The sequence below is a fragment of the Vombatus ursinus genome, unplaced genomic scaffold, assembly GCF_900497805.2.
Source record: "Vombatus ursinus unplaced genomic scaffold, bare-nosed wombat genome assembly UNPS02014794.1, whole genome shotgun sequence".
Classification (NCBI taxonomy): domain Eukaryota; kingdom Metazoa; phylum Chordata; class Mammalia; order Diprotodontia; family Vombatidae; genus Vombatus; species Vombatus ursinus.
In genome coordinates this window covers 21,474,314-21,494,626 of record NW_020954572.1, presented here as the reverse complement: position 1 = coordinate 21,494,626, position 20,313 = coordinate 21,474,314, and the positions used below count along the sequence as shown (strand labels likewise).

At 40.5% G+C, this 20,313-nt stretch overlaps 1 protein-coding gene across 2 annotated transcripts in view; it reads left to right on the top strand.

Moving 5' to 3' along the window:
• Positions 1-7,528: 7,528 nt before the first annotated feature.
• The window catches only part of RAD51 (RAD51 recombinase), a 39,056-nt gene continuing 26,271 nt past the window's right edge, over positions 7,529-20,313 (top strand). The window contains exons 1-2 of one of the 2 annotated variants that reach the window (XM_027869925.1): positions 7,529-7,896; positions 16,855-16,929. In XM_027869925.1, the coding sequence (XP_027725726.1) occupies positions 16,855-16,929 (75 nt within the window). In that variant the 5' untranslated portion in view covers positions 7,529-7,896. Of the gene's footprint in view, positions 7,897-16,838; positions 16,930-20,313 lie in introns of both variants that reach the window. The other variant, XM_027869924.1, reaches the window with a different exon arrangement.

Here is a 20,313-nt window from a genome sequence, read left to right as displayed (position 1 = left end):
TCAACATATTCTATATTTTAATACCATAATAATTCAGACTTCTCTGGTATGAAGAGAGAGCCAAAAAATTTTAAGCAAATTTTCCAGATCGAGGTGGGAGAGCAGGGGGAGGGGGAGGCTCCAGGCCCCTTGTCCCCATGATGTGGTGGAGATAACTATGTAACAGTCATCAGTTGGAGGTAGAGCTACTGGCAGAAACCCAAACAATACAGATTGGGACCAAACAAGGGTCTACCATCCTATTCAAGTGTGCAGGAGAGTTGGAACCTGGCACTGACCAAAACAAAAATTCTAATTCAAGACATAAAGCTGAAAATATGAATAAACAGAAGACCCAATGATGAAAAATTGTATGGAGCTAGGGATGCCTAGGACATAAGCGTAATTGAAGAGAGTAGCTCCAGAGTCTCACAAAAAGGTATAGCTTGACCACAAAGTATATTAGAATTCTGGGAAGACGTGAAACAAAAGATAACAAAAGGATATAATTGGCTCTCTATTGCATTCCTATCAAAGTCTGCCTTAAGCCTACTTTCCACTCCTCCAGCCTCCCATATTGTTTCGGTCCCTTTCTCTTAGCAGGGTTCCTCACTTCATACTTTACTAGAAAAATGTAGTTATTGGTCATGAGCTCCCTCTTCTCCCCTTTTCTACCTCTCAAAACCCCTTGATATCTCTAATGAACTAGCCCCCCTGACCAAGGCTAACCCTTTTACTTATTTTAAATAGTTTTGTATTTATATCTTTTGTTTTCACACTGTCCTTCCCCTGCCCCCACCCAGAGAATATCCCTTGTGACAAAAAAAATTAATAAAAAGATTTGATAAAAACCAATCAAAACATTGAAATAAATCTGAAATTATAAGCAATGTTCCACACAATAGACTCTGATTTCTACAAAAGCGGGGCAAGGGAGGTCATCCACTCATATCTCTACTTTGCAGCCAAGCTTGGTCTCTATTTCACATTCAGTTTTTACTCTTCTTTCTATTTACATTGTTTTAGCTATTATGTATATTGTTTTTCTGGCTTTCCTTCACATTACAATTCATATAATTCTTTCCATGCTTCTCTACATTTATCACACTTGCTGTTTCTTATACCAAAGTAATATTCCCTTATATTCATCTACCACAATTTGCTTAGCCATTTCCCAGAGTAATGGACATCACTTTGGTTTCCAGTTCTTTGCTATCGTAAAAAGTACTACTGTGAATATTTTCATGTACATGGAAGTTTTATTTTTGCCAAGGTCCTCTTTGGGAAATATTTGTGGCAGTGGGGTCTCTGGTTCAAAGAATAGGGACATTTTAGTCACTTTATTTGCACAATTCCCAATTGCTTTCCAGAAAGTGGCATCAATTCATAGCTCCACCTACCACTAATACCCCTCTGACATTGATTATTCCCTTCTTCTATTATTTTTGCTAATTTGCTAGGTGGAAGGTGAAGCCTCAGACTTGTTTTGATTTGCATTTCTATTATTATTGGTGGTTTGGAGCATTCTTTTATGTAGTTGCTAATATTTGGATGTATGGTTATAATATGGTAGTTAATTCTTTTTTTTGGGAACTGTTCATATCCTTTATCATTTCTTTATCAGAGAATTGCTTTTTGTCTTATATATTTCAGTTAGTTGTCCATATATCTTGTATATAAAACCATTATCACAGATATAATAATAATAATAGCTAGCACTTACATAGTGCTTTAAGGTTTGCAAAGAGCTTTACAAATATTTCATTTTATCCTCCTTACAACCCTGGGAGGTAAATGCTAGTATTATTACCCATTTAACAGATGAGGAAACTGAGGCAGGCAAGTTAAGTGATGTACCTGTGGGTTACACAGATGGTAAGGTCTTCATAATTCCAGGTTCAGTGCTCTATCCACTACACTGCCTAATGCCTGATAGATTTTTTTGTTTCCAATTGACCACTTCCTTTCTTATCCTAGATATGTTAATATTGTGCAAAAGCTTTTCAGTTTCACATAATCAAAATGATCTATTGTAATTGCCTCTATGTCTTGTTTCCACCTCTCAATTTATTTATACCTTCTCATCTTTTCCAGCAGATGGGTCCCTCAATTATTCCCTATCACTAATCTTTTTTTTATTGGCTCCTTTCCTTCTGTCTATATATGTGCCCAGGTCTCCCTTCAGGCTTAAAAACAACCACCACAACCACCTTCCATTCCCTCAAATGATTGTCCTAAATTTCCCTTCCCTTTCACAGCCAAAATCCTAGCAAAACCCATCTAAACTCGTTGGCCTCCCCTTCCTCTCTTCTCACTACTTCAAATCTTTGTAATCTGGTATCTGACCTCATCATTCAATGGATATTGTTCTTTTCAAGTAGTCACTTACTCAACAAGTATTTACTAAGCACCATAGATTAGGTGCCAGGCGCTGTCCTAGGAGCTATAGACACAAATACAAAAATAAAATAATTCTGGAACTCCAGAACCTTGCATTTTTTCAGGGGGAAACAACATGCACATGGAACATGAAATATATACCAAATAATTACCACTGTGGGACCAGGACTAGCAAATGAGAGGATCAGGATAGGCTTTCTGTAGGAGGTGGCAACTGATTTTTTTAAAATTTTATTTCTTTTTATCCTGAACTTCACAAACACCCCCAAAAAGAATACTTCCATATGCCAAATAGAACAGGAAAAGAGGATTATATATGAAACTTCTAATCTCTATTACATGTAGCTTGCTTTTTTTTTTAAAAGTATATACTAAATCCAACAAGTTACTTTCAGAGCTGTCCTGCTTGTCTAGGTTTCCTTCTGAAGTTCCTTTGTTTTCTGTGCTTTTAAAAAAATTATTTTTTATTCTGAAGCCAAAAAACTGAGCATTTCCATATATATTATAGAACAGGAAAAAACCATGAAACACATGAAATCATAGAAATCTACACAATGTACAGCTTGCTTTTCCTTCTAAATATGAGGACAAATTGAATGTTTAACTTTCAGAACTGCCCTGCCTGTGTTTCCTTCTGGTCTTCCTTTTGTTCTCTTCCATGAATTTAAAAAATGCTCCAATGACTCTTTTTTTTTCTTTTTAAAGCAATTGTATTGCTATTCCCTGTCTCCTTTCCGCTTTCTCCCTCACAAGTTACAAAGAAAAAGATAAAGAAAACCCTTGTAATAAATATGTATAAGTCAAGCAAAACAAATCCCTAGTTTAGCCTCATCAGAAAATACATGTCTCATTCTGTGCCTTAAGGCCATCACCTCCTTCTCAGGAAGAAGGTAACATGGTTCATCTTCAGTCCTCTGGAATTACGGTTGGTAATTGTTTTGTTCAGAGTTCTTAAGTCTTTCAAAGTTGCTTGTCTTTTCAATACTAATGTTACTGGATAAATTGTTATGTTTTCATGCACTTTACTCTGTATCAGCTCACACAAATCTTAGGTTTTTCTGAAACCGTCCCTTTTGTCATTTCTTTTAACAAGATAATATTGTTACATTCACAACACCAAAATATGTTCAACCATGTTCCAGCTGGTGGACATCCCTTAGTTTCCAGTTGTTTGGTGTAACAAAAAGAGCAGCTATAAATATTTTTGAACTTTCAGATCTTTTTCCTCTTTCTTTGACATCTTTGGGGTATATGTCTAGTAAGTGGTATCCCTGAGTTAAAGGGTATGCACAATTTAGTGACTATTTGGGCACAATTCCAAATTGTTTTTTGGAATGGCTAGACCAATCCCTATGACTAGGAGATAGTAATTGGCATGAACTTTGAAGAAAGCTTGGGATTCTATGAGATGGAGGTAAGGAGGGAGGGCATTCCAGGCACGGGGGACAGCCTGTGCAAAGCAATGTAAGGAGAGGATGAACTGTCCCATTCAGGGAACAGCAACCTAGCCAGTTTGATACTTTTATGTATGTCTTCAGAGCTTAGTAAAATGCTAGGCACATAGCAAGCACCTAATAAATTATTTTTCAGTCATGCACTCATTCAACTTAGCATGTGAAAGGGAGTAACGTGCAAATGATGGTGGAAAGGACTGCAGCCAGATCATGAAGGGCTTTAAAAGTCAAACAGGCAGGTCTGTATTTTACCTTAAAGAGAGAGCCACTGGAGTTTTTGGAACTAGGACATGACAGGGCCAGACCTCTAATTTTAAGGCTATCTCTTTGGCATCTATGTGGAGACTTGAGGCAGGTAGAACAGTTAAAAGGCTATTATCATAGTCAACATGGGAGGTAATGAGGGCCTAAGGTAGGGTACTGGCCTTGTGAGTAGAAAGAATATATGTGTGTGTGTGTGTGTGTGTGTGTGTGTGTGTATGTATATATATATATGTATATGTATATATATATATATGTGGCAGAATTGACAAGACTTGGCAACTCATTGCATCGAAGGGGTCAATGGAGAAGGAAAAGTTAAGAATGAATCTAACACTGAAAAATTTGTTTGACAGGAAGAAGAGTGTTGCCTTCAACAGAAGGAAGTTCAGAATATGAGTAGATTTGAATGGAAAGATAATGAGTTCTTTCTGGACATTGTTGAGTTTGAGATTACTAACAGATATCCAGTTAAAGGTGTTATAGTTGGCCCTATGAGACTGTGGATCAGAAGAGACTTGGGCTGGATAGATAGATTTGAGAGGTGACATCTGAACCCATACAAGCTGATGAGACCACCAAGAGAGGAAGTATAAAAAGAGAAGAGGGGCTGAGACAAAATAAGTACTCCGGTATACACACACATAGGAGGCCAGTAAAGGGGACTGAAGAAATACCTGACTGGTAAGAGAACTAAGAGATAACAGTGTCATAAAACCCAGGGAGAATATTGTCCAGGAGGTCATTAACAATGGAAAATATTTCAGTGTCATTAAGGATAAAGTCAGCAGATTGGGCAATTAATAGATCACTAAGAACCTTATAGAGTGAAGTTTTAATTGAATGCAAGTTCAAAGCCAGACTGCAAGAATTTGAAAGGTGAGGTGAGAAAGCAGAAGCAGTGCATGTAGACCTCTTTTTCTAGGATGATATCTAGAGAGATGAAGGATCAAATGAAGGATTCCTAACAATGGAAAAAAATGGGGACATGTTTGCAAACAGTAGGCAAGGAGTCCATGAAAAACATTGAAAATTAAAGAGAGGGGATAAGAAATGAGCAAGTTTCCTCATAAATCAGAAAGAATGAGATCCAAGATTAATCTCTTAAAAGATGAAACCATCAAACTCAAAGGCCTTTTCTCAGTCGTCATCTTTAATCACCTCTCAGCATGTGACGTTATTGATTATCCTCTCATTCAGAATACTCTTCTCTGGGTTTTCAAGATATCTATTGATTCTTCACCTACCTGTCTGGTCATTCCTTCTCAATCTCGTTTGCGGAATCATCAATCAATCAACAAGCATTCATGTCCAATATGTGTCAGACACTGGAGATACCAAGGCAGAAATAAAACAGGCCCTTCCCTTGAGGAGTTCACAATCTAGCTGGGAAGAGATATTTTGCATGTATAGAAAATACAAGATAATTTGGGGGAGGGGAGCAGAATAAGGAAAAATCTAAAGTAGAAGATGGCCTTTGATCTGAGCCTTGAAGGAAACTGAGGGTTCTAAGAGGCAGAGGTGAAGAGGGTGTGTGTCCCAGGCACTGGGTACAGCCAGTGCAAAAGCAAGATGGAAGCCATAGTGCTGTATGAATAATAAGGCTACATAGACTGGACAAAATAGTGCGCTTGGCGGTAATTCGTAAAAAGGCCGGAAAGGTGGGTTGAGTCTAGGTTGTGAAAGTATTTAAATGCCAAACAGAGAAGTCTGGATGTATGAATAAAGCTTTGAGGGCTTGTTATCTGCAAAGCACTGCAAGACAGTGCCTGCTTTCAAGGAGTTCACATTCTAGCAGAAGAGACAATACCTACGGAAAGATACAGCTGCAAATCAGACTGAAAGCTCCTTTTTCAATTTGATCTTAGAAATAATTATGCACTGTAGTTTATGGAGTAGGGGAATAACACATACCTTCCCTTTAGTCAGTCATTAATCAGTCAAGTGGAAAAGAAGGATACCTGTGGGGAAATAAAGAAGACCTGCAGCTAGGAGACAACTGCCCAGGGCTAGCCCAGATGGAGATTCTGGGAGGAGCTTTCCCATGTCCGCCCTCCACCAAATATTATAAATGGGAGGGAGAGGTCCCAGGGCCAGAGTGTGACTGGGTGTGGTGTGAATAACAGAACTGAGGAAGTGTGAGGTTCAGAGTTTATGCGATCTTTCAAGACGAGTTATTGGAGACAATGATGAAGTCAGGAAATCAGCTAGGTGGGAAACGATTTAGGAAAATCACTTTTAACAGCTATGTAGAACTGTGTGTATGAAGGTAAGGCTCAATAAGCCTGGAAAAAGGTAAGATAGAACTAGATTGTGAACGGCTTTAAAAGCCCTTTGACTGTCCAGTTTGTATTTTGCCCTAAAAGAGGCAGCCACTAGATTTTTTTGAACTGGGGAGTCAGAAGAATAGACCCAGCCTTCACTGCAATCACTTGGTATTGCGCTGGAGAATGGTTTTGAGAGAGCAGAGACTCGAGGCAGGGAGACCAAATGCGAGGCTACGCAGCAGCAGTCCAGGTGAGAGGGGGCAAAGGCCTGAAGTGGGGTGACGGCTGTGGGAGTGTAGAGAGGGGCACAGAAGGTGGGTAACGGAGAAAGAAAGGTGAAGGTATGGCAACTGACGACTGGATATACACTGGGAAACTGACGATGGAGAGTCCGTGACATGGTATCTCCTTGACGCTTTTATTATCCATGCCCTTAAGGGTGGGGTCGTCGTCCCCCCAACCAAAAAAAACCCTCCGCTGCTTTCCCCTCATTAATCTCTCCTTTGGTGATGTCATCAGCTCCCTTGGGTTCAACTATCATCTCTCCGAAGACGACTTTCAGATCTACTGGGTGTTCCAAAAAATGTAGTGTTGTTTTAAGCTGTGAAGCTTATATGAACTCAAAAAACAAACAAACAAAAAAACACACCACCGCCACTTAGATGCACTAAGACTTCTGGGACAGCCCGTAGCTAAGCAATCCCTTGTCTCTCGATTTCGAGCGCCAGGCCCGCCATGTTGAGCTGGACCACCCACGAGCATCTCAAACTCTACATAATTCTAACAGACCTGTTGCCTTTCCCCGAAGCCCGGCCCTCTTCTGACATCCTCCGATTCCACCTAGGTTTACAACCTTAGTACCATCGACTCCTCATGCTCCCTCACCGTCTCCCCCTTCCCCCAATTTGCAAGTAGTTGCTAAACCTAGTCGTGGGCCCGTCCCGATTGGAAACGCGGGAACAACCAGTGCCCCAAGTACTGACTAGCTGGGCCCAATCCCGGTAGGGTTCGGGGTGAGGGTGGGTGGGTGGGTGGGGGTGGGGTTGCGGGAGGGGCTAACACCTTTAAAAGGTCAGTCTGCGGTAATGCATTCTGGGAGTTGTAGTTCCAGGTGGGACCCACTGCATGCTGGGAGTTACAGTCCAAGCCAGCGCCCACGGCTTAGTTGCTGGGAGTTGTAGTCGTCCACGCTGGGAGGGGCACGCGGAAGTGGGTTTCATTCTCCAGTCCTGACTTTTGCTTCGGGTCTCTGCTGCAGTGGTGCAGGCAGATGACGGTTGCGGTTTAATTTCTCTAGTTTAAAAAACGCTATGGGCTACCGAAGCGTCAGTTACTGGCGACTGTGGGAGGGCGGGAACGGACGGCACAGGGGGAGGGAGGTCCGTGCGGCGCGTGCGTGACCCCGACGTAACCTCGGAGCCCTGAGTTTAGCGGGATTTCTGAACTCGGCAGCCGCTGGAGAAGTGAGCGGGAGAGCGCGCGCTGGGGGCGGGATCGGACAAGCCCGGACTCGGAGCTCGCGGACCGTATTGGAGGTGAGTGAGTGAGGCACCCCCTCCCCAGGACCCCTCGGAGGAGCGGCCTGTCCTTCCGGCGGCGCCCACCCCCGACTTTGCCGCCGCGCTCCCCTTGGTACGCGGGAGGCCCCCCCGGCTGTGGTACCAGGACCCCAAGGCCCGGTGCTGGCGGCATCCCAGCTTGAAAGTTGAGAGACCGGAGGAGTCCTCTAGTCCAGCCCCCTTCCTCGACAGACTGGGAAACTGAGGCCCAGGGCTGTGGCGAGCGGTAGATCAGGGATTCCGGCCTTCTGCCCCTGACGGTGAATTAAGTGTCCCGGGGCCTCGAGCAATTTCATAAGGTTCTCGGGCCCCCGAAGCTTTGTCCAGACTGTCCAGGGCAGGTGGTGTCTCTATCCGTTTGTTGTCGTTTTAGCTTTTTTTTTATATTAACAAAAACACCCTTTCTCTGCCACTCGTTCTTCCCACCCCCATGAAAGGGGTGGGGGGAAAAGGCCTTGTGACAATTGTGCATAACGAAGCAAAACAAATTCCCTCATTGGCCGTGGCCAAAAATAGGTCAGTCAGCACCCGGAGCCCATTACCTCTCCATCAGTAGGTGGGTAGAATTCGTCATCGTGTGTCCTCTGGAATCGAGGTTGGTTTTTTCGTGGATCAGGATTCTTAAGTCCTTCAAAGTGGTTTGTCTTTACTATGTTGTTATTGTATAACTTGTACCCCTTTTGCTGATCCATTTTTTTGTAGTGACTGTAACTTTCAGACATTGAGATCGTGCCCCTTCTACTGGGTTTAACCAGCCTTATTGCTTAATTTATCCAAATCTATTTTTGTGAGATTTTTCCATTTTTTCCCTGTGGGGATTGTTAATTTGTTCTAGATCCTCCCAATACATCTTTCGTTAGATTCAACAAACACCAATTAAGCACCTGTTATGTGCAAAACTGAAGTGCTGTGGAAAAGGAATGTTTAGGTGAGACTCATCCCTACCTTAGTGCATTTTACAGTGTAATAGGAGTATAGGATAAGTAGATAATTAATCATTTGTGGATCTGTGGTCTCATTAATGCAAATATTTCCACCAGTGGTACTGTAGATCACTATCCGGACATATTTTCTCATTCTATAGGATTCTTGGCTATGTGTTTTCATAAATTGTTGGGAAGGTTTACAGAATGCAGTGGAGGACTCCCTCAGGGTCTTTTAAGATTCTGTGGGTACCACCTTGGGCATTCTGCCCCTTGCTCTTTACTACACCTCCTGGACACATTTATATCTCATAATTACAATATACGGTGTTGGCCGATGGGTAGGGCATGTGTTAAAGATGATTGGAATTAGTAGTTCAGAGATCATGGTCACTAGGTGAGAACAGTTTCTATCAGGGTGAGGAAGCCAAATTGCAAGGGGTTAAGTGAGACATGAGCTCATTGAGGCAATGAGTGGAAATGACTTTTTAAAAATAAGTTTTTATTGATATTTTTTTAACATCACAATAGTACCCCCAACAACCATCCCATAAAACTATTTCATACAACCAATAGTATTTTAAAAGGCAAAAAAAAGAAAAAGAAGGGAGGAAATCAACGTAACTGATCAATACAACAAAAATGTCTGAAAATATGCACAAGGTACAATATTTGTAGACTTCCCACTTATGCAAAGGAGTGGGGTGGAAATGTTTTCTCATATTTCTTCTTTTAAGCCATTCTTGTTCTTTGTAATTTTGCAATATATGTATGTGTGTGTGTACTTTGTTGTAGCCATTGTGTATGTTGTTTTCTTGACTTTGCTTCATTTTGCATCAGTCCATGTACATCTTTCTATGCTTCTCTATGTGCTTCTCATCACATTCTTCATTTCTTATAGCAAATAATATTCCATTACATTCATGTACCAAAATTTTTTAGCCATTTCCCCAACCAGTAGATTGCTACTTTGTTTCCAATTCTTTGCTATCACAAAAAGTGTTGCTATAAATATTTTGTTGTATATGGAGCAGTGGCCCTCTTGGCATGAGGTATAAGCCTAGTGATAGAACCTCTAGGTTAAAAGGTAGGGATATTTTAGTCACTTTATTTGTATAATATCAAATTATTTCCAAAATGGTTGTACTGATTCACAGCTCCACCAACAGTGCACTAGTATGCCTATCTTCTGACAGCCCCTCCAACACTGAAGATATTCCTACCTTTTGTCATCTTTGCCAATTTTATTAGTGATTTGAAGCATTCTTTCATGTGGTTGTTAATAGTTTGTAGTTCTTTAGAGAGCTATTTGTTCACGTCCTTTGACCACTTATCTACTGGGGTCATATGTCGGTTGGTCATGTATCTATTTCTCTATCTGTTTATCTGTATCTGTTGATAGTTTATATGTTTTGGATATAAAGCCTTTAGAGAAATTTGATAGAGGGTTTTTTTTCCCATTTGACCTCTTATTCTAGGTGCATTAGTTTTGTAGGTACTAAAGCTTTTCAGTTTCATGTAATCAGTTATCTATTTTATTTTTTTGTAATTGCTTTAATCACTTTGATTAAGAATACATTACCTACCCATACCTATGAGAAATATATGATCTGCTTCTCTTCTAATATCTCTAATAGGTTGATCCTTAATATTAAGGGCTAGAAATGACTCTTTACAGGAATTTGTGAAAGAGTGAAGAAATAGAAGTTAATAGCTTGCAAGGATTGTTGGAAAGGTTTTTTTTTTTTTTAAAGGATTGCAAAGGGACATCTAGGCATATTTGTAGGCATTAGGGAACCATATAACGCATTAGGAGATGTATGGTGCTTAGCATTTAAGTAAGTGCTGGTTGATAGTGTTTGAAAATGAATGAATGAATGATTAAAAGGGCAATATCTCAGAGGAGCTAGGAGGTAATTCAGTCAGGGATACGAGTAAAGGGGATGGTTTTAGCAAGAAGATACACTTCTTCCTTGGAGACTAGAGCAAAGGAAAAAGAGAGAGAGAAAGAGAGAGATAATGTAGAAGAATTTCCAAGTGTGGAAGTAAGGAAGAAAAAAGAAATTTAGGTTGGATGCCCTCTATTCTCAGTAAAGAGGTGAGTACTCTGTGAGATGCTGAGAGAAGAGAGGAAAGAGGTAGTATATGGAGCTTGAGAGAGTTCGAGGTCATGGTGATAGCATAGTTATGGGTGATGTGGTCCGTGGTCTGAAGATTATTTGAGACAATGTAAAATAAATTAATTGCCTTACACAATAAACCTTACTACTTTTTACATATTTAAAAATATGCAGCAAATTTGCTGCAGTCACTTGTTTTATATGATTTGTCATTGAATTCACAAGATTTTGTCATATTCTTTATCATGAAAGCATATTTTTATCACGTTGTGATTATTCTTCCATTTCTGACTCTGCCAGCCAACTTCTTAGGATATACAACTGGAGGGGATTTTAGGATTAAAGTTCACATTTATGAAGTATCTACTATGTGTAAGACACTAACCACCCTTTTTAGGGTCTAGGAATACAAAGACAAAAAAAAAAAAACAGTCTCTGCTGTTAAGAAGCTTACATTTTGGTGGGGGTGTAGGAAGATAGAACACAAATCAACAAATAAAAAATTTGTATTAAGTAATTTCAGGAGGGAAAGTTGAGAAGTATGGCAGAGAGGGGAAAACAGGAAAGGCCTCACAGAAGAGGTGAGCCTTGAAGGAAGCAAGTGATCCTAAAAAAGTGCAGAGAGGGTATTGCAGATATGAAATACCCGTGCAAAACCATGGAGGTGGGAGAGAGAATATCATGGACAGGAACCAGCTAACAGGCATATTTGAATAGAACAGAGAGTGGGCAGGAGGAGGAGTTAGGGGAGTAATAGGAAATGAATCAAAAGCTAGATAGATGAGAACCAGATTGTGGAGGACTTTAAATACTCTATTAAGGTTTTTGTATTTCTCTCAGAAACAATAAGGATCTACTGAAGATTTTTGAGGAAGCTATTAACTAGGAAGTGATGTGGTCAGGTCATAGGATTTTAGATTTGGAGCTGGGAAGGACCTCGGAGTTCAGTCCCCTCATTTTCTAGATAAGGAAATTGAGGCCTAGAGAGGTAACGTGCACAGGGACATACAAACAGTAAGTTGATAGAACCAGGATTTCAAGTAAGATCTTCCATCTCAAATGTAGTATTTTTTCCCACTATTCTAGCTCCTGGCATAGTGCCTGAGATATAGTAGGGGCCTAATAAATGCTATTTGATTGATTATGCCAGGATGGAGTGGGAGCAGCAAGGTCCTACCCTTCTCCCAGCAAAATGAGGCCCTGTCTCCTCCCCCCCATCCTGAGTAGGCAACCACACCACTAGTGGCCTTGTGGTCTAGGAACTTTCCCAAGACTGCCAAGTGCAATGAGACTTTTTACTGCCCTATAGTAACCTATATGACTGATATCAAAGCCCCCATTAACGTCCCATAAATATGTAAAAATCGAAGCCCCCTGTCATGCAGTTGCTGACGTCATGCCATCATGCTTATCCCTTATCAGAGCTTATCCCTTCCTTATCCCTCTCCTGAGAGGGATCAAGCCTCCCACTTCTTGGTCTTGTACCCATAAAAAACCCAACTCTGCTCATCTAGCCAACCAACCGTCTCCTGACACTGCTTGGTTCTTTTTGCTTTTGCGATAATAAAGCTTTACCCACTGGGAAACAAGTCCAGTACGGGGTAGTTTTTACCTTTCAAACGTGCTCTCCCACTTCAAGGATAGTGAGAATATTGTCACTTCCTTTCTTGTGGGTTAAGTTGAATTGAAGCAAATGAGTAACTAAGCAGGAGACCAGCACGTAATCATGTAGAAAAGTCATAAAACTGGCTTTAAAAAAAACACGGTTCCTGCTCTCCTGGAGGGATGTAATATGTATACACTCAAATATAATACAAAATAGGTTCTAATGGAGGAAAGGAGACATCTAGATAAGTGCTCTAGGAAAATTTGAGGAGTTAAAATATGTTCAATGAGGGGAATCAGTGGCAACTGTGGAGGTAGCAGCTGAGTTGAGCCCGGGCGGAAGAGAAGGACTTCCAGGGATAGGGGCAGCCTGTGCAAATGCTCAGTCATGAGGTGTGTCAAGTTCTGGGGAAGAGCCTGGAGATCAGTGTTGCTGGAAGGTAACTGGAGGGGAAAGGAGCAATGCAAATACCTTGAAGGGTAAGTGTTAGCTTTAAAGGTCAGGTTTAGGGGGTATATATTTTATCCTTCAGGCAATCCAGTAGAATTAAATCTTGTAGGGAGCCTCTCAAGATTTTTTTGAGTAGGGGTATAACATAGTTAGATCTCTTCCTAAGGAAGATTATTTTGACAGAAGTATATAGGATTGGAGAGGGGAGAGAAGGAATTTGCTTTAAGAGGGTATTCAGTTGAGAGTTCATTCATTTAATGTTTGTATTAAGTGTAAGGCACTGCCTAGGCATTGGGGATACAGAGATGAAACCAAAAAATAGCCCTTGCCTTCAAGTTGCTTTCCTCTTTGGGGGGTTGGGGGGGAGGCACAACACAGGAGGATGCAACACTTAGCACAGATCAGTAAATATTACATCATTTGAGGAAAACACCAGTGAAAGACTTCCTGTAGGAAGTGGCAAAGGCTGGACTAGGGTGGGGACAGTGTTCCTGGAAAGAAGAATGTAAGATATTATGGAAATAGAATCTGTAAAACTTGCAAATAATTTGGATATGGAGGGTAAAGAGTTGGGAAGAGTCAAAGATGACAGCAAAATTGAGCCATGGGTGATGGGGAGGATGGTAATACCATTAGCATAAATAGGGAAGTTAGGGAGAAAGACAGATTTGGAGGTAGGCTTATTGGACTTATTGATCTTCAAGATCAGTGGAGCATCTGGAGATGGAGGTGCCCTGGAAACAGGTGGAGATGTGGGGCTGAAATTCTAGAGAAAGAACTTGACTTAATATTGATTTGGAATGATAACTCAAACTATGGGAGCTGATAAGATCACCACTGGAGAAAGTATAGAAGTAGTGAAAGGAGGGAGGGTACAACTTTGGTGAGTATCTATGGTTAAGGAATGGGGTAAGGATTAGGATTAATTAGGATTAAGGATTAGGAGGTAGTGAAAGAGACAAGAGACTGCTGGATAACCAATTAAGTAGCATTTATTAAGGACCTATTTTGTGCCTGGCAGTGTGCTAGGTGTTGGAGAAACAAAACAAAAATTAAACAGTTCTTGCCTTCTAGGAGCTTACCTTCTAAGGGAGAGGACAATCTATACATATTTAGGGTATGTAGTAAGACAAGACACAGACAGAGCAGACAATAACAGTTAGCATTTACATAGTACTTCAAGGTTTGCTTTATATTCCTGCAGAAGATGTGGTGGAGATGAGAAAGGAAATAATTCCTGGGCAACAGCAGATTAAAGGACACAGACTAAAGAGATGAAATGAGCCATCTTGTGAGAAACCATATATAGGCTAACTTAGAGAATAACGTGCAAGGAGACTGGAAAGGTAGGAATGGGCCAGGTTATAAAGAGTTTAAAATGAGATTTGTACCAAGTGCTTTGCAAAGTGCTATGTAAACATTTGTTATTACTAAATGCCAAGCATGTGATTTTATATTTGATCCTATCAGTATTTCTGTGGAATTTATTGAGTAGATAGGTGACATGGTCGGTTCTATACTTTAAGAAAATTGGTTTGGCATCTGTGAAGTGGGAAAAGTCAGGAAGACCAATGATGAGGACATTGCAGTAATTATAGGATCATATATATAAAGCTGGAAGGGACCTTAGAGGCTATTGAATCCAAGTGAGAGGTGACAAGGGCCTAAATGAGGGTTCTGACTGTGTGAATAAAAAGAAGGCTGTACGTATGAGACATGTTGTGGCAGTAGAAATGACCTTTGTTGTCTTATCCAATGTACTGGGTGAGGGAGAATGAAAAATTAAGGATGACGCTGAGGTGGTAGATCTGGGTAACTGGGAAGGGGCTGGTGCCCTTGATAGTCATATGGAAATTCAGAATAGGTGTGGGTTTGGGGAAAAAGATAGAGTTCTGTTTCATACATGCCTATGGAACATATAGTTCAAAATGCCCAGTAGGCAGTTGGTGAGATAAAACTGGAGCTCAGGAGGGATATTTGGGCTGGATATATGTAAAATTGCAGGCAGCTAGGTAGCTCAGTGGATAGAGTATTGGGCTTCTAGACAGGAAGACCTGAGTTCAAATAGGGTGTCAGATGCTTATTAGCTTTGTGACTCTGGGCAAGTCACAAACATCTGTTTGTTTTAATGAACTAGAGGAAGAAATGGCAAACCATTCCTGTATCTTTGCCAAGAAAACTCCATGGATGGTATTGGCATGATATGGTCCCTTGGGGTCACTAAAGAGTCAGAATTGGATACTGAACAACAACAAAGCATGTAGACCTAGGAATCATTTGCACAAAGATGTTGATTGAGCCCATGGAAACTGATGAAGTCACCAAGTGAGAAAGTCTAGGGAGAAAAGAGAAAATTTTCCAAACAGAACCCTGGGAGACTCCAGTACTTAGTGACTTTGCCCTGGATAATGATCCAGCAAAGGAGACTAAGAAGGGGCTATCAGATTGGCAAGAAGAGAACCAAAAGATCAGTATGAAAATCCATGAATATTCCAATTCAAATCATAAAAATCCAAAGACTAAAAAGAAAATCCAGTGGAAATGGATGGTCAGCTATGTCAAATACTGCAGAGAAGTCAAGAAGGCTGAAGACTGGCAAAAGATTATTTGGTTTTTTTTCTCTTTTTTTAATTATGAATTTGGTAGACATCAACAAATATCATTTCTATATGTAAAGAACTGAAAAAAAGAACTCCATATAAAAACGAATCTCACTTATGTATAGCTTGATTTTTAAAAAGTATACAATAGGGGCAGCTAGGTGGCGCAGTGGATAGAGCACTGGCCCTGAAGTCAGGAGGACCTGAGTTCAAATCCAGCCTCAGACTAAACACTTGACACTTACTAGCAGTGTGACCTTGGGCAAGTCACTTAACCCCAATTGCCTAAAAGTAAAAAAAAAAAGTATACAATACATTTAAAATGTTAATTCCATTACTGTTCTACTTGTTTGTCTGTGTTTCTAAACTGTCTTCTGTTGTATTCTGTAAACATTTCGTTAATTATCCTTTCTTTTTCTTATCTTTTGGCATCATTATTATACCACCACTCTTTCCCAACCCCCTAACTCCTAACAAATAAGTAAATTCCCTCTCCTGTAGCAAATGAGTAGTCAAAGAAAACAGGATCCATATATGGGCTGTGTCAGAAAATGTATGTCTCATTCTGCAGTTCTTCTTTACTTTCTCAAGTAGGAGATATGATTAAAATCCATCATCTATTTTTTGGACTTTTGGTTGAACATTGCATTGATCCTCTCAAGTCTTTTGTCTTTCAAATTGTCTTTCTTTACCATGTTGTAGTATAGACTATCTTCCTGGTTCTAAAAAGGCCATTTGATTTACCCTTGGTGACTTTGGACAAAGCAGTTTCAGTTGAGTGGTGAGGTTGTGGAAGCAAGGTTGTAGTAGGTTAAGAGAGTGAGAGGAGACAAAGTGGAGGCAGTAAGCACAGACTCCTTTCTTAAGGAGTTTGACTGAGAAAGGGAGGAGAAAGAGAAGCTGATTCCTTGTGTGGATAGTGGAACCTCATGAGAATTTTTTAGGAAAGTTGTTTCCTTCCTGTAAGCTAAGGAAGTAGATACTGTCCAGGAGGACATGGTCTTTAGTGGTGTCAAATAGCACAGAAAGGTATGACTCCTCCTTGTAAGAAATAGAAAGAGAGCTCTTTGAAGGAACTGAGCTGAAGGGAGGAGAGATAAGAGGGTGATGGCAGTCAGTAGAGGGCTTTTGAGAAAATCTTTGTATGTTTGTGGGTATCAAGGTAGTGCAAATGATGCTCCTTTGTTATCTGTAATCTCATGATACTTATGTTTCTCAGGACAATGGCCATGCAGATGCAATTTGAAGCTAGTGCAGACACCTCTGTGGAAGAAGAGAACATTGGCCCACAGCCCATTTCACGACTGGAGGTATGTACTCAAGATCTAAGTCTGGAATTGTATTGCTGGATTATATCGTGCTTACCTGATGAGAAAATCGCAGCTTTTATCTGTTCAGCTGGTTATCAACCTCAGGTCAGACCCAGATTAGGGTTGCTGAAGATCTACAGAAGGAACTTGAATGGTCTTCTATAAAGACTTAAAGAGGAAGCTGATCTAGCCAGGGCCATATCCTGGACAAGCCAGGAGGAAGAGAGCCTGCATTGGACTGGCAGGGACTTCTCTCCTTAGACTATTTATCCCTTTTTGGAGCAGCAGTGAGTATCAGCTGCAGAATCTGAGAGCCAGAGGGGGAAAGAGGTCCTCACTACTGTTGCTAGGTGACCAAACTGCTAAAGATCTTATAATCCAGGAACAGGGTGTAGGTGGTGCAAAGGCACACAGAGATGGGGGTGTGTGTGTGTGTGTGTGTGTGTGTGTGTGTGTGTGTGTAAATGTCACACAGAAATTTATGTTTGATGCTAGAAGCAAAAGGGAGCCACTGGAATTTATTGCTCAGGCATAACTGCCCCAAAGCTTGGCCTTATCTGAGGATGGAATTGGGATTTCTCATTTTGCAAAATTTGAAAGCTGGTGGGAAGGCTCCCCTTCGACATAAAATATCCCGCCTCACCTCATATGCAAGTTTTAAAAACTAGAAATTGCCCATTTCATTTCCCTTTTAGGCTTTAATATCAAAAAACATTGTTTTGGATAAAAGCAAGAAAAAGTTACAGGCACAAACCCATAGTTTTGTTTTTAAAAATTATCCTTTCTTGATGATGCAGGCCTATGTCTGATGTCTAAGATTTTTGAATTCATTATCAGTTATCTAGTATATGCTATTTTAAAACTGAATGTATTGTGATTATGCTTATAAAATGCAGAGATTTATAATTCATATTCTAGCACCTGATATTTGTATATTTTATGCTTTTCATAATTCTTTGCTGTACAGCAGTAGATCATCCCGGTAGCCTTAGGTAGGCCAGGTGTGATACCCAAATTACAGAATCGAATTGCAGAGGACTTCAGAGACCATCTAGACTGACCGGTCCTGTCTAGTAACCCTCTCTGAAGCACTTTCAGTAAGTGGTTCTCTAGTCTTTACTTGAAGCCTCTAGTGAGGGGCAATCTATAACTTTCTGGAGCATTCTATTCTAGTTTTGAATAGCTCTAATTACTGGGGAAATGTTCCTTAAATTGAGCCTAAATCTATCTTTTTATAAGGTCTATTGACCCTAATTCTGCCCTTCAAAACTAAATAGATCAAGTCTAATGCCTTTTCTACATGACAACTCTTTAGATAATGGAAGCCATCTGTCATGTCTCATAGGCACCCCCTCCCCCTTTCATGACTACCCTCAACGATATTTCCTGTTTTCTAGGCTAAACACCCCAGTTCCTTTAACTGATCCTCACATCTGAATGATATCCAGCCCCCTTCACCATCCTGGTCACTGCCATCTATATCAATGGTCTCCAAACCTTTTTGATCCCTATTAGTAAAAAAAAAAAAAAAATGAGCATATACTGCCATGTATGTATATTTACTTATTTATAAATATAAATAAATATATACACATTGGGGGGAGGGAATATGCTCAGGTTTGTTTGAGTTTTTTTAAATGTATTAATAGTGTGACATAATGGATAAAGAAGGTCTTAAAGACCAAAAGACATGGGTTCTAGTCCTGCTTCTCACTCTGGAAATTTAACTTCTCAGTGCTCTGGGCAGTTCTCTAAGACTAAGGTACAGAGAAGGTGCCAGACTGCATTCTAGAGGGAATTTCTTCACTAGGTTTAACCACATGAAAGCATCGGTCTACGCCCTGTACCTACCTGTATTACTGTACTAATAATGGAGGACTTTATGAAACTTGAGCAGAATAGATGAGATAAAGGTAAAATAATATTTGATCATAGAGTTGATAGGGAGCCCCTTATTAATTGAGTAGAGAAGTGAATGGTCACATGTGCTTGGGAAAATCACACATTGGCAGCTTAGATTGGAGAGAAGAGAGACCAATCAGGAGGCTCTTGCAATAGTCTAGGTAAGCAAAAAGGGGTCAAATGGGAGAGATGATGGACAGCAGAAATGACAAGATTTGATAGCTGATTGAATAGGTGGGCTAAAGAGTCAAAGATGACTCCATGCTTATAAATCTAGGTGAGGAGGAGGGTTGTATTTTCTACTACAATGTGAAAGTTTGGAAGAGGAGCAAGTTTAATGATATCTACCATGAATATCAAAATCTGTCAGCACCTACTCGACTTACTTAGCCCCACCCAGAATCAAAGAGAAGGCTGGGCTTTTACTCAGTCCCTGTTTCTTAGGAAGCGTGCCCCGTTAGGGTCTGCGACAACCGCCAGGTGACCTGGGGAGCCAGTCTCTACAACCTCTGTGAAGATACTGCTGTGACTACTTAGCAGTCAGATTATAACTGCTGTAAGAGGTTCATAATCTAGTTCTGAAAAGGTAGGAGGGGAGGACGTTGGAAATTTGCACCATAGATGGTCTACGGCTTGTGGATGGCCTTCCTAAGGCATGTCCAGAGCTCAGCGTAATATTCCCAAAACGTGGCCTAACTGGAGCAGAATAGTTAGATAATCATATCCTATGTCCTGTACACACACCAGTGGTGTAAAACTCAAATAGAAATGGATCCCTGTGGGCCACAGATTGACTCAGGAAGCCACAAATTAACATTAGCTATATTGTATTGTATTTTTATTTATTTTTGTTAAATATTTCCCAATACCTTTTTAATCTCATTCCAGTGGCAGGGTTGCCACCTCAGCTGTACACTAAGCCTCTTTTGATGAAAGCTAGGATTGCATTCACTTTCTGGCTCTATTGTACTGCTTTCTCATTGAACTTACTTAGACCACTAAATCTTTTTTTATGGAACTGTTATTTAGCGCCACATTCCCCATCATGTACTTGTGAAGTTGATCTTTTTTAACCCTATTGTAGAATTTTACATCTCATTAAAGTTCATCTTACTCGATTTGGCCTTGGATACTGACTCCTTTGTTCCAATTGTCAGATAAGGAAACTGAAGCCCAGAGACTTTAGTGACTTGTCTAAGGTCATTCAAACTCAGAGCTCTGGACTTCCAGCTCAGGAGGTTTTGGGTTTGTTTGTTTTCCCACTGCTCCCACAGCTTCTTTTGTAAACAAACAAATATGCAGTTTAGTCATTAAGTACTATGAGTGTAAATAACGTTCTGTTTTACAGTGACCATATTGTTTATTCTCAACTATGATCAGTATCTAACTAGGATGTGTTTGTGGAACTAGTTCTCTTTCCTTAATTGCTAATACTTCGTGCCAGCTTTCTTTCTGTGACTGCATTGTACTTTCTAAACTGGT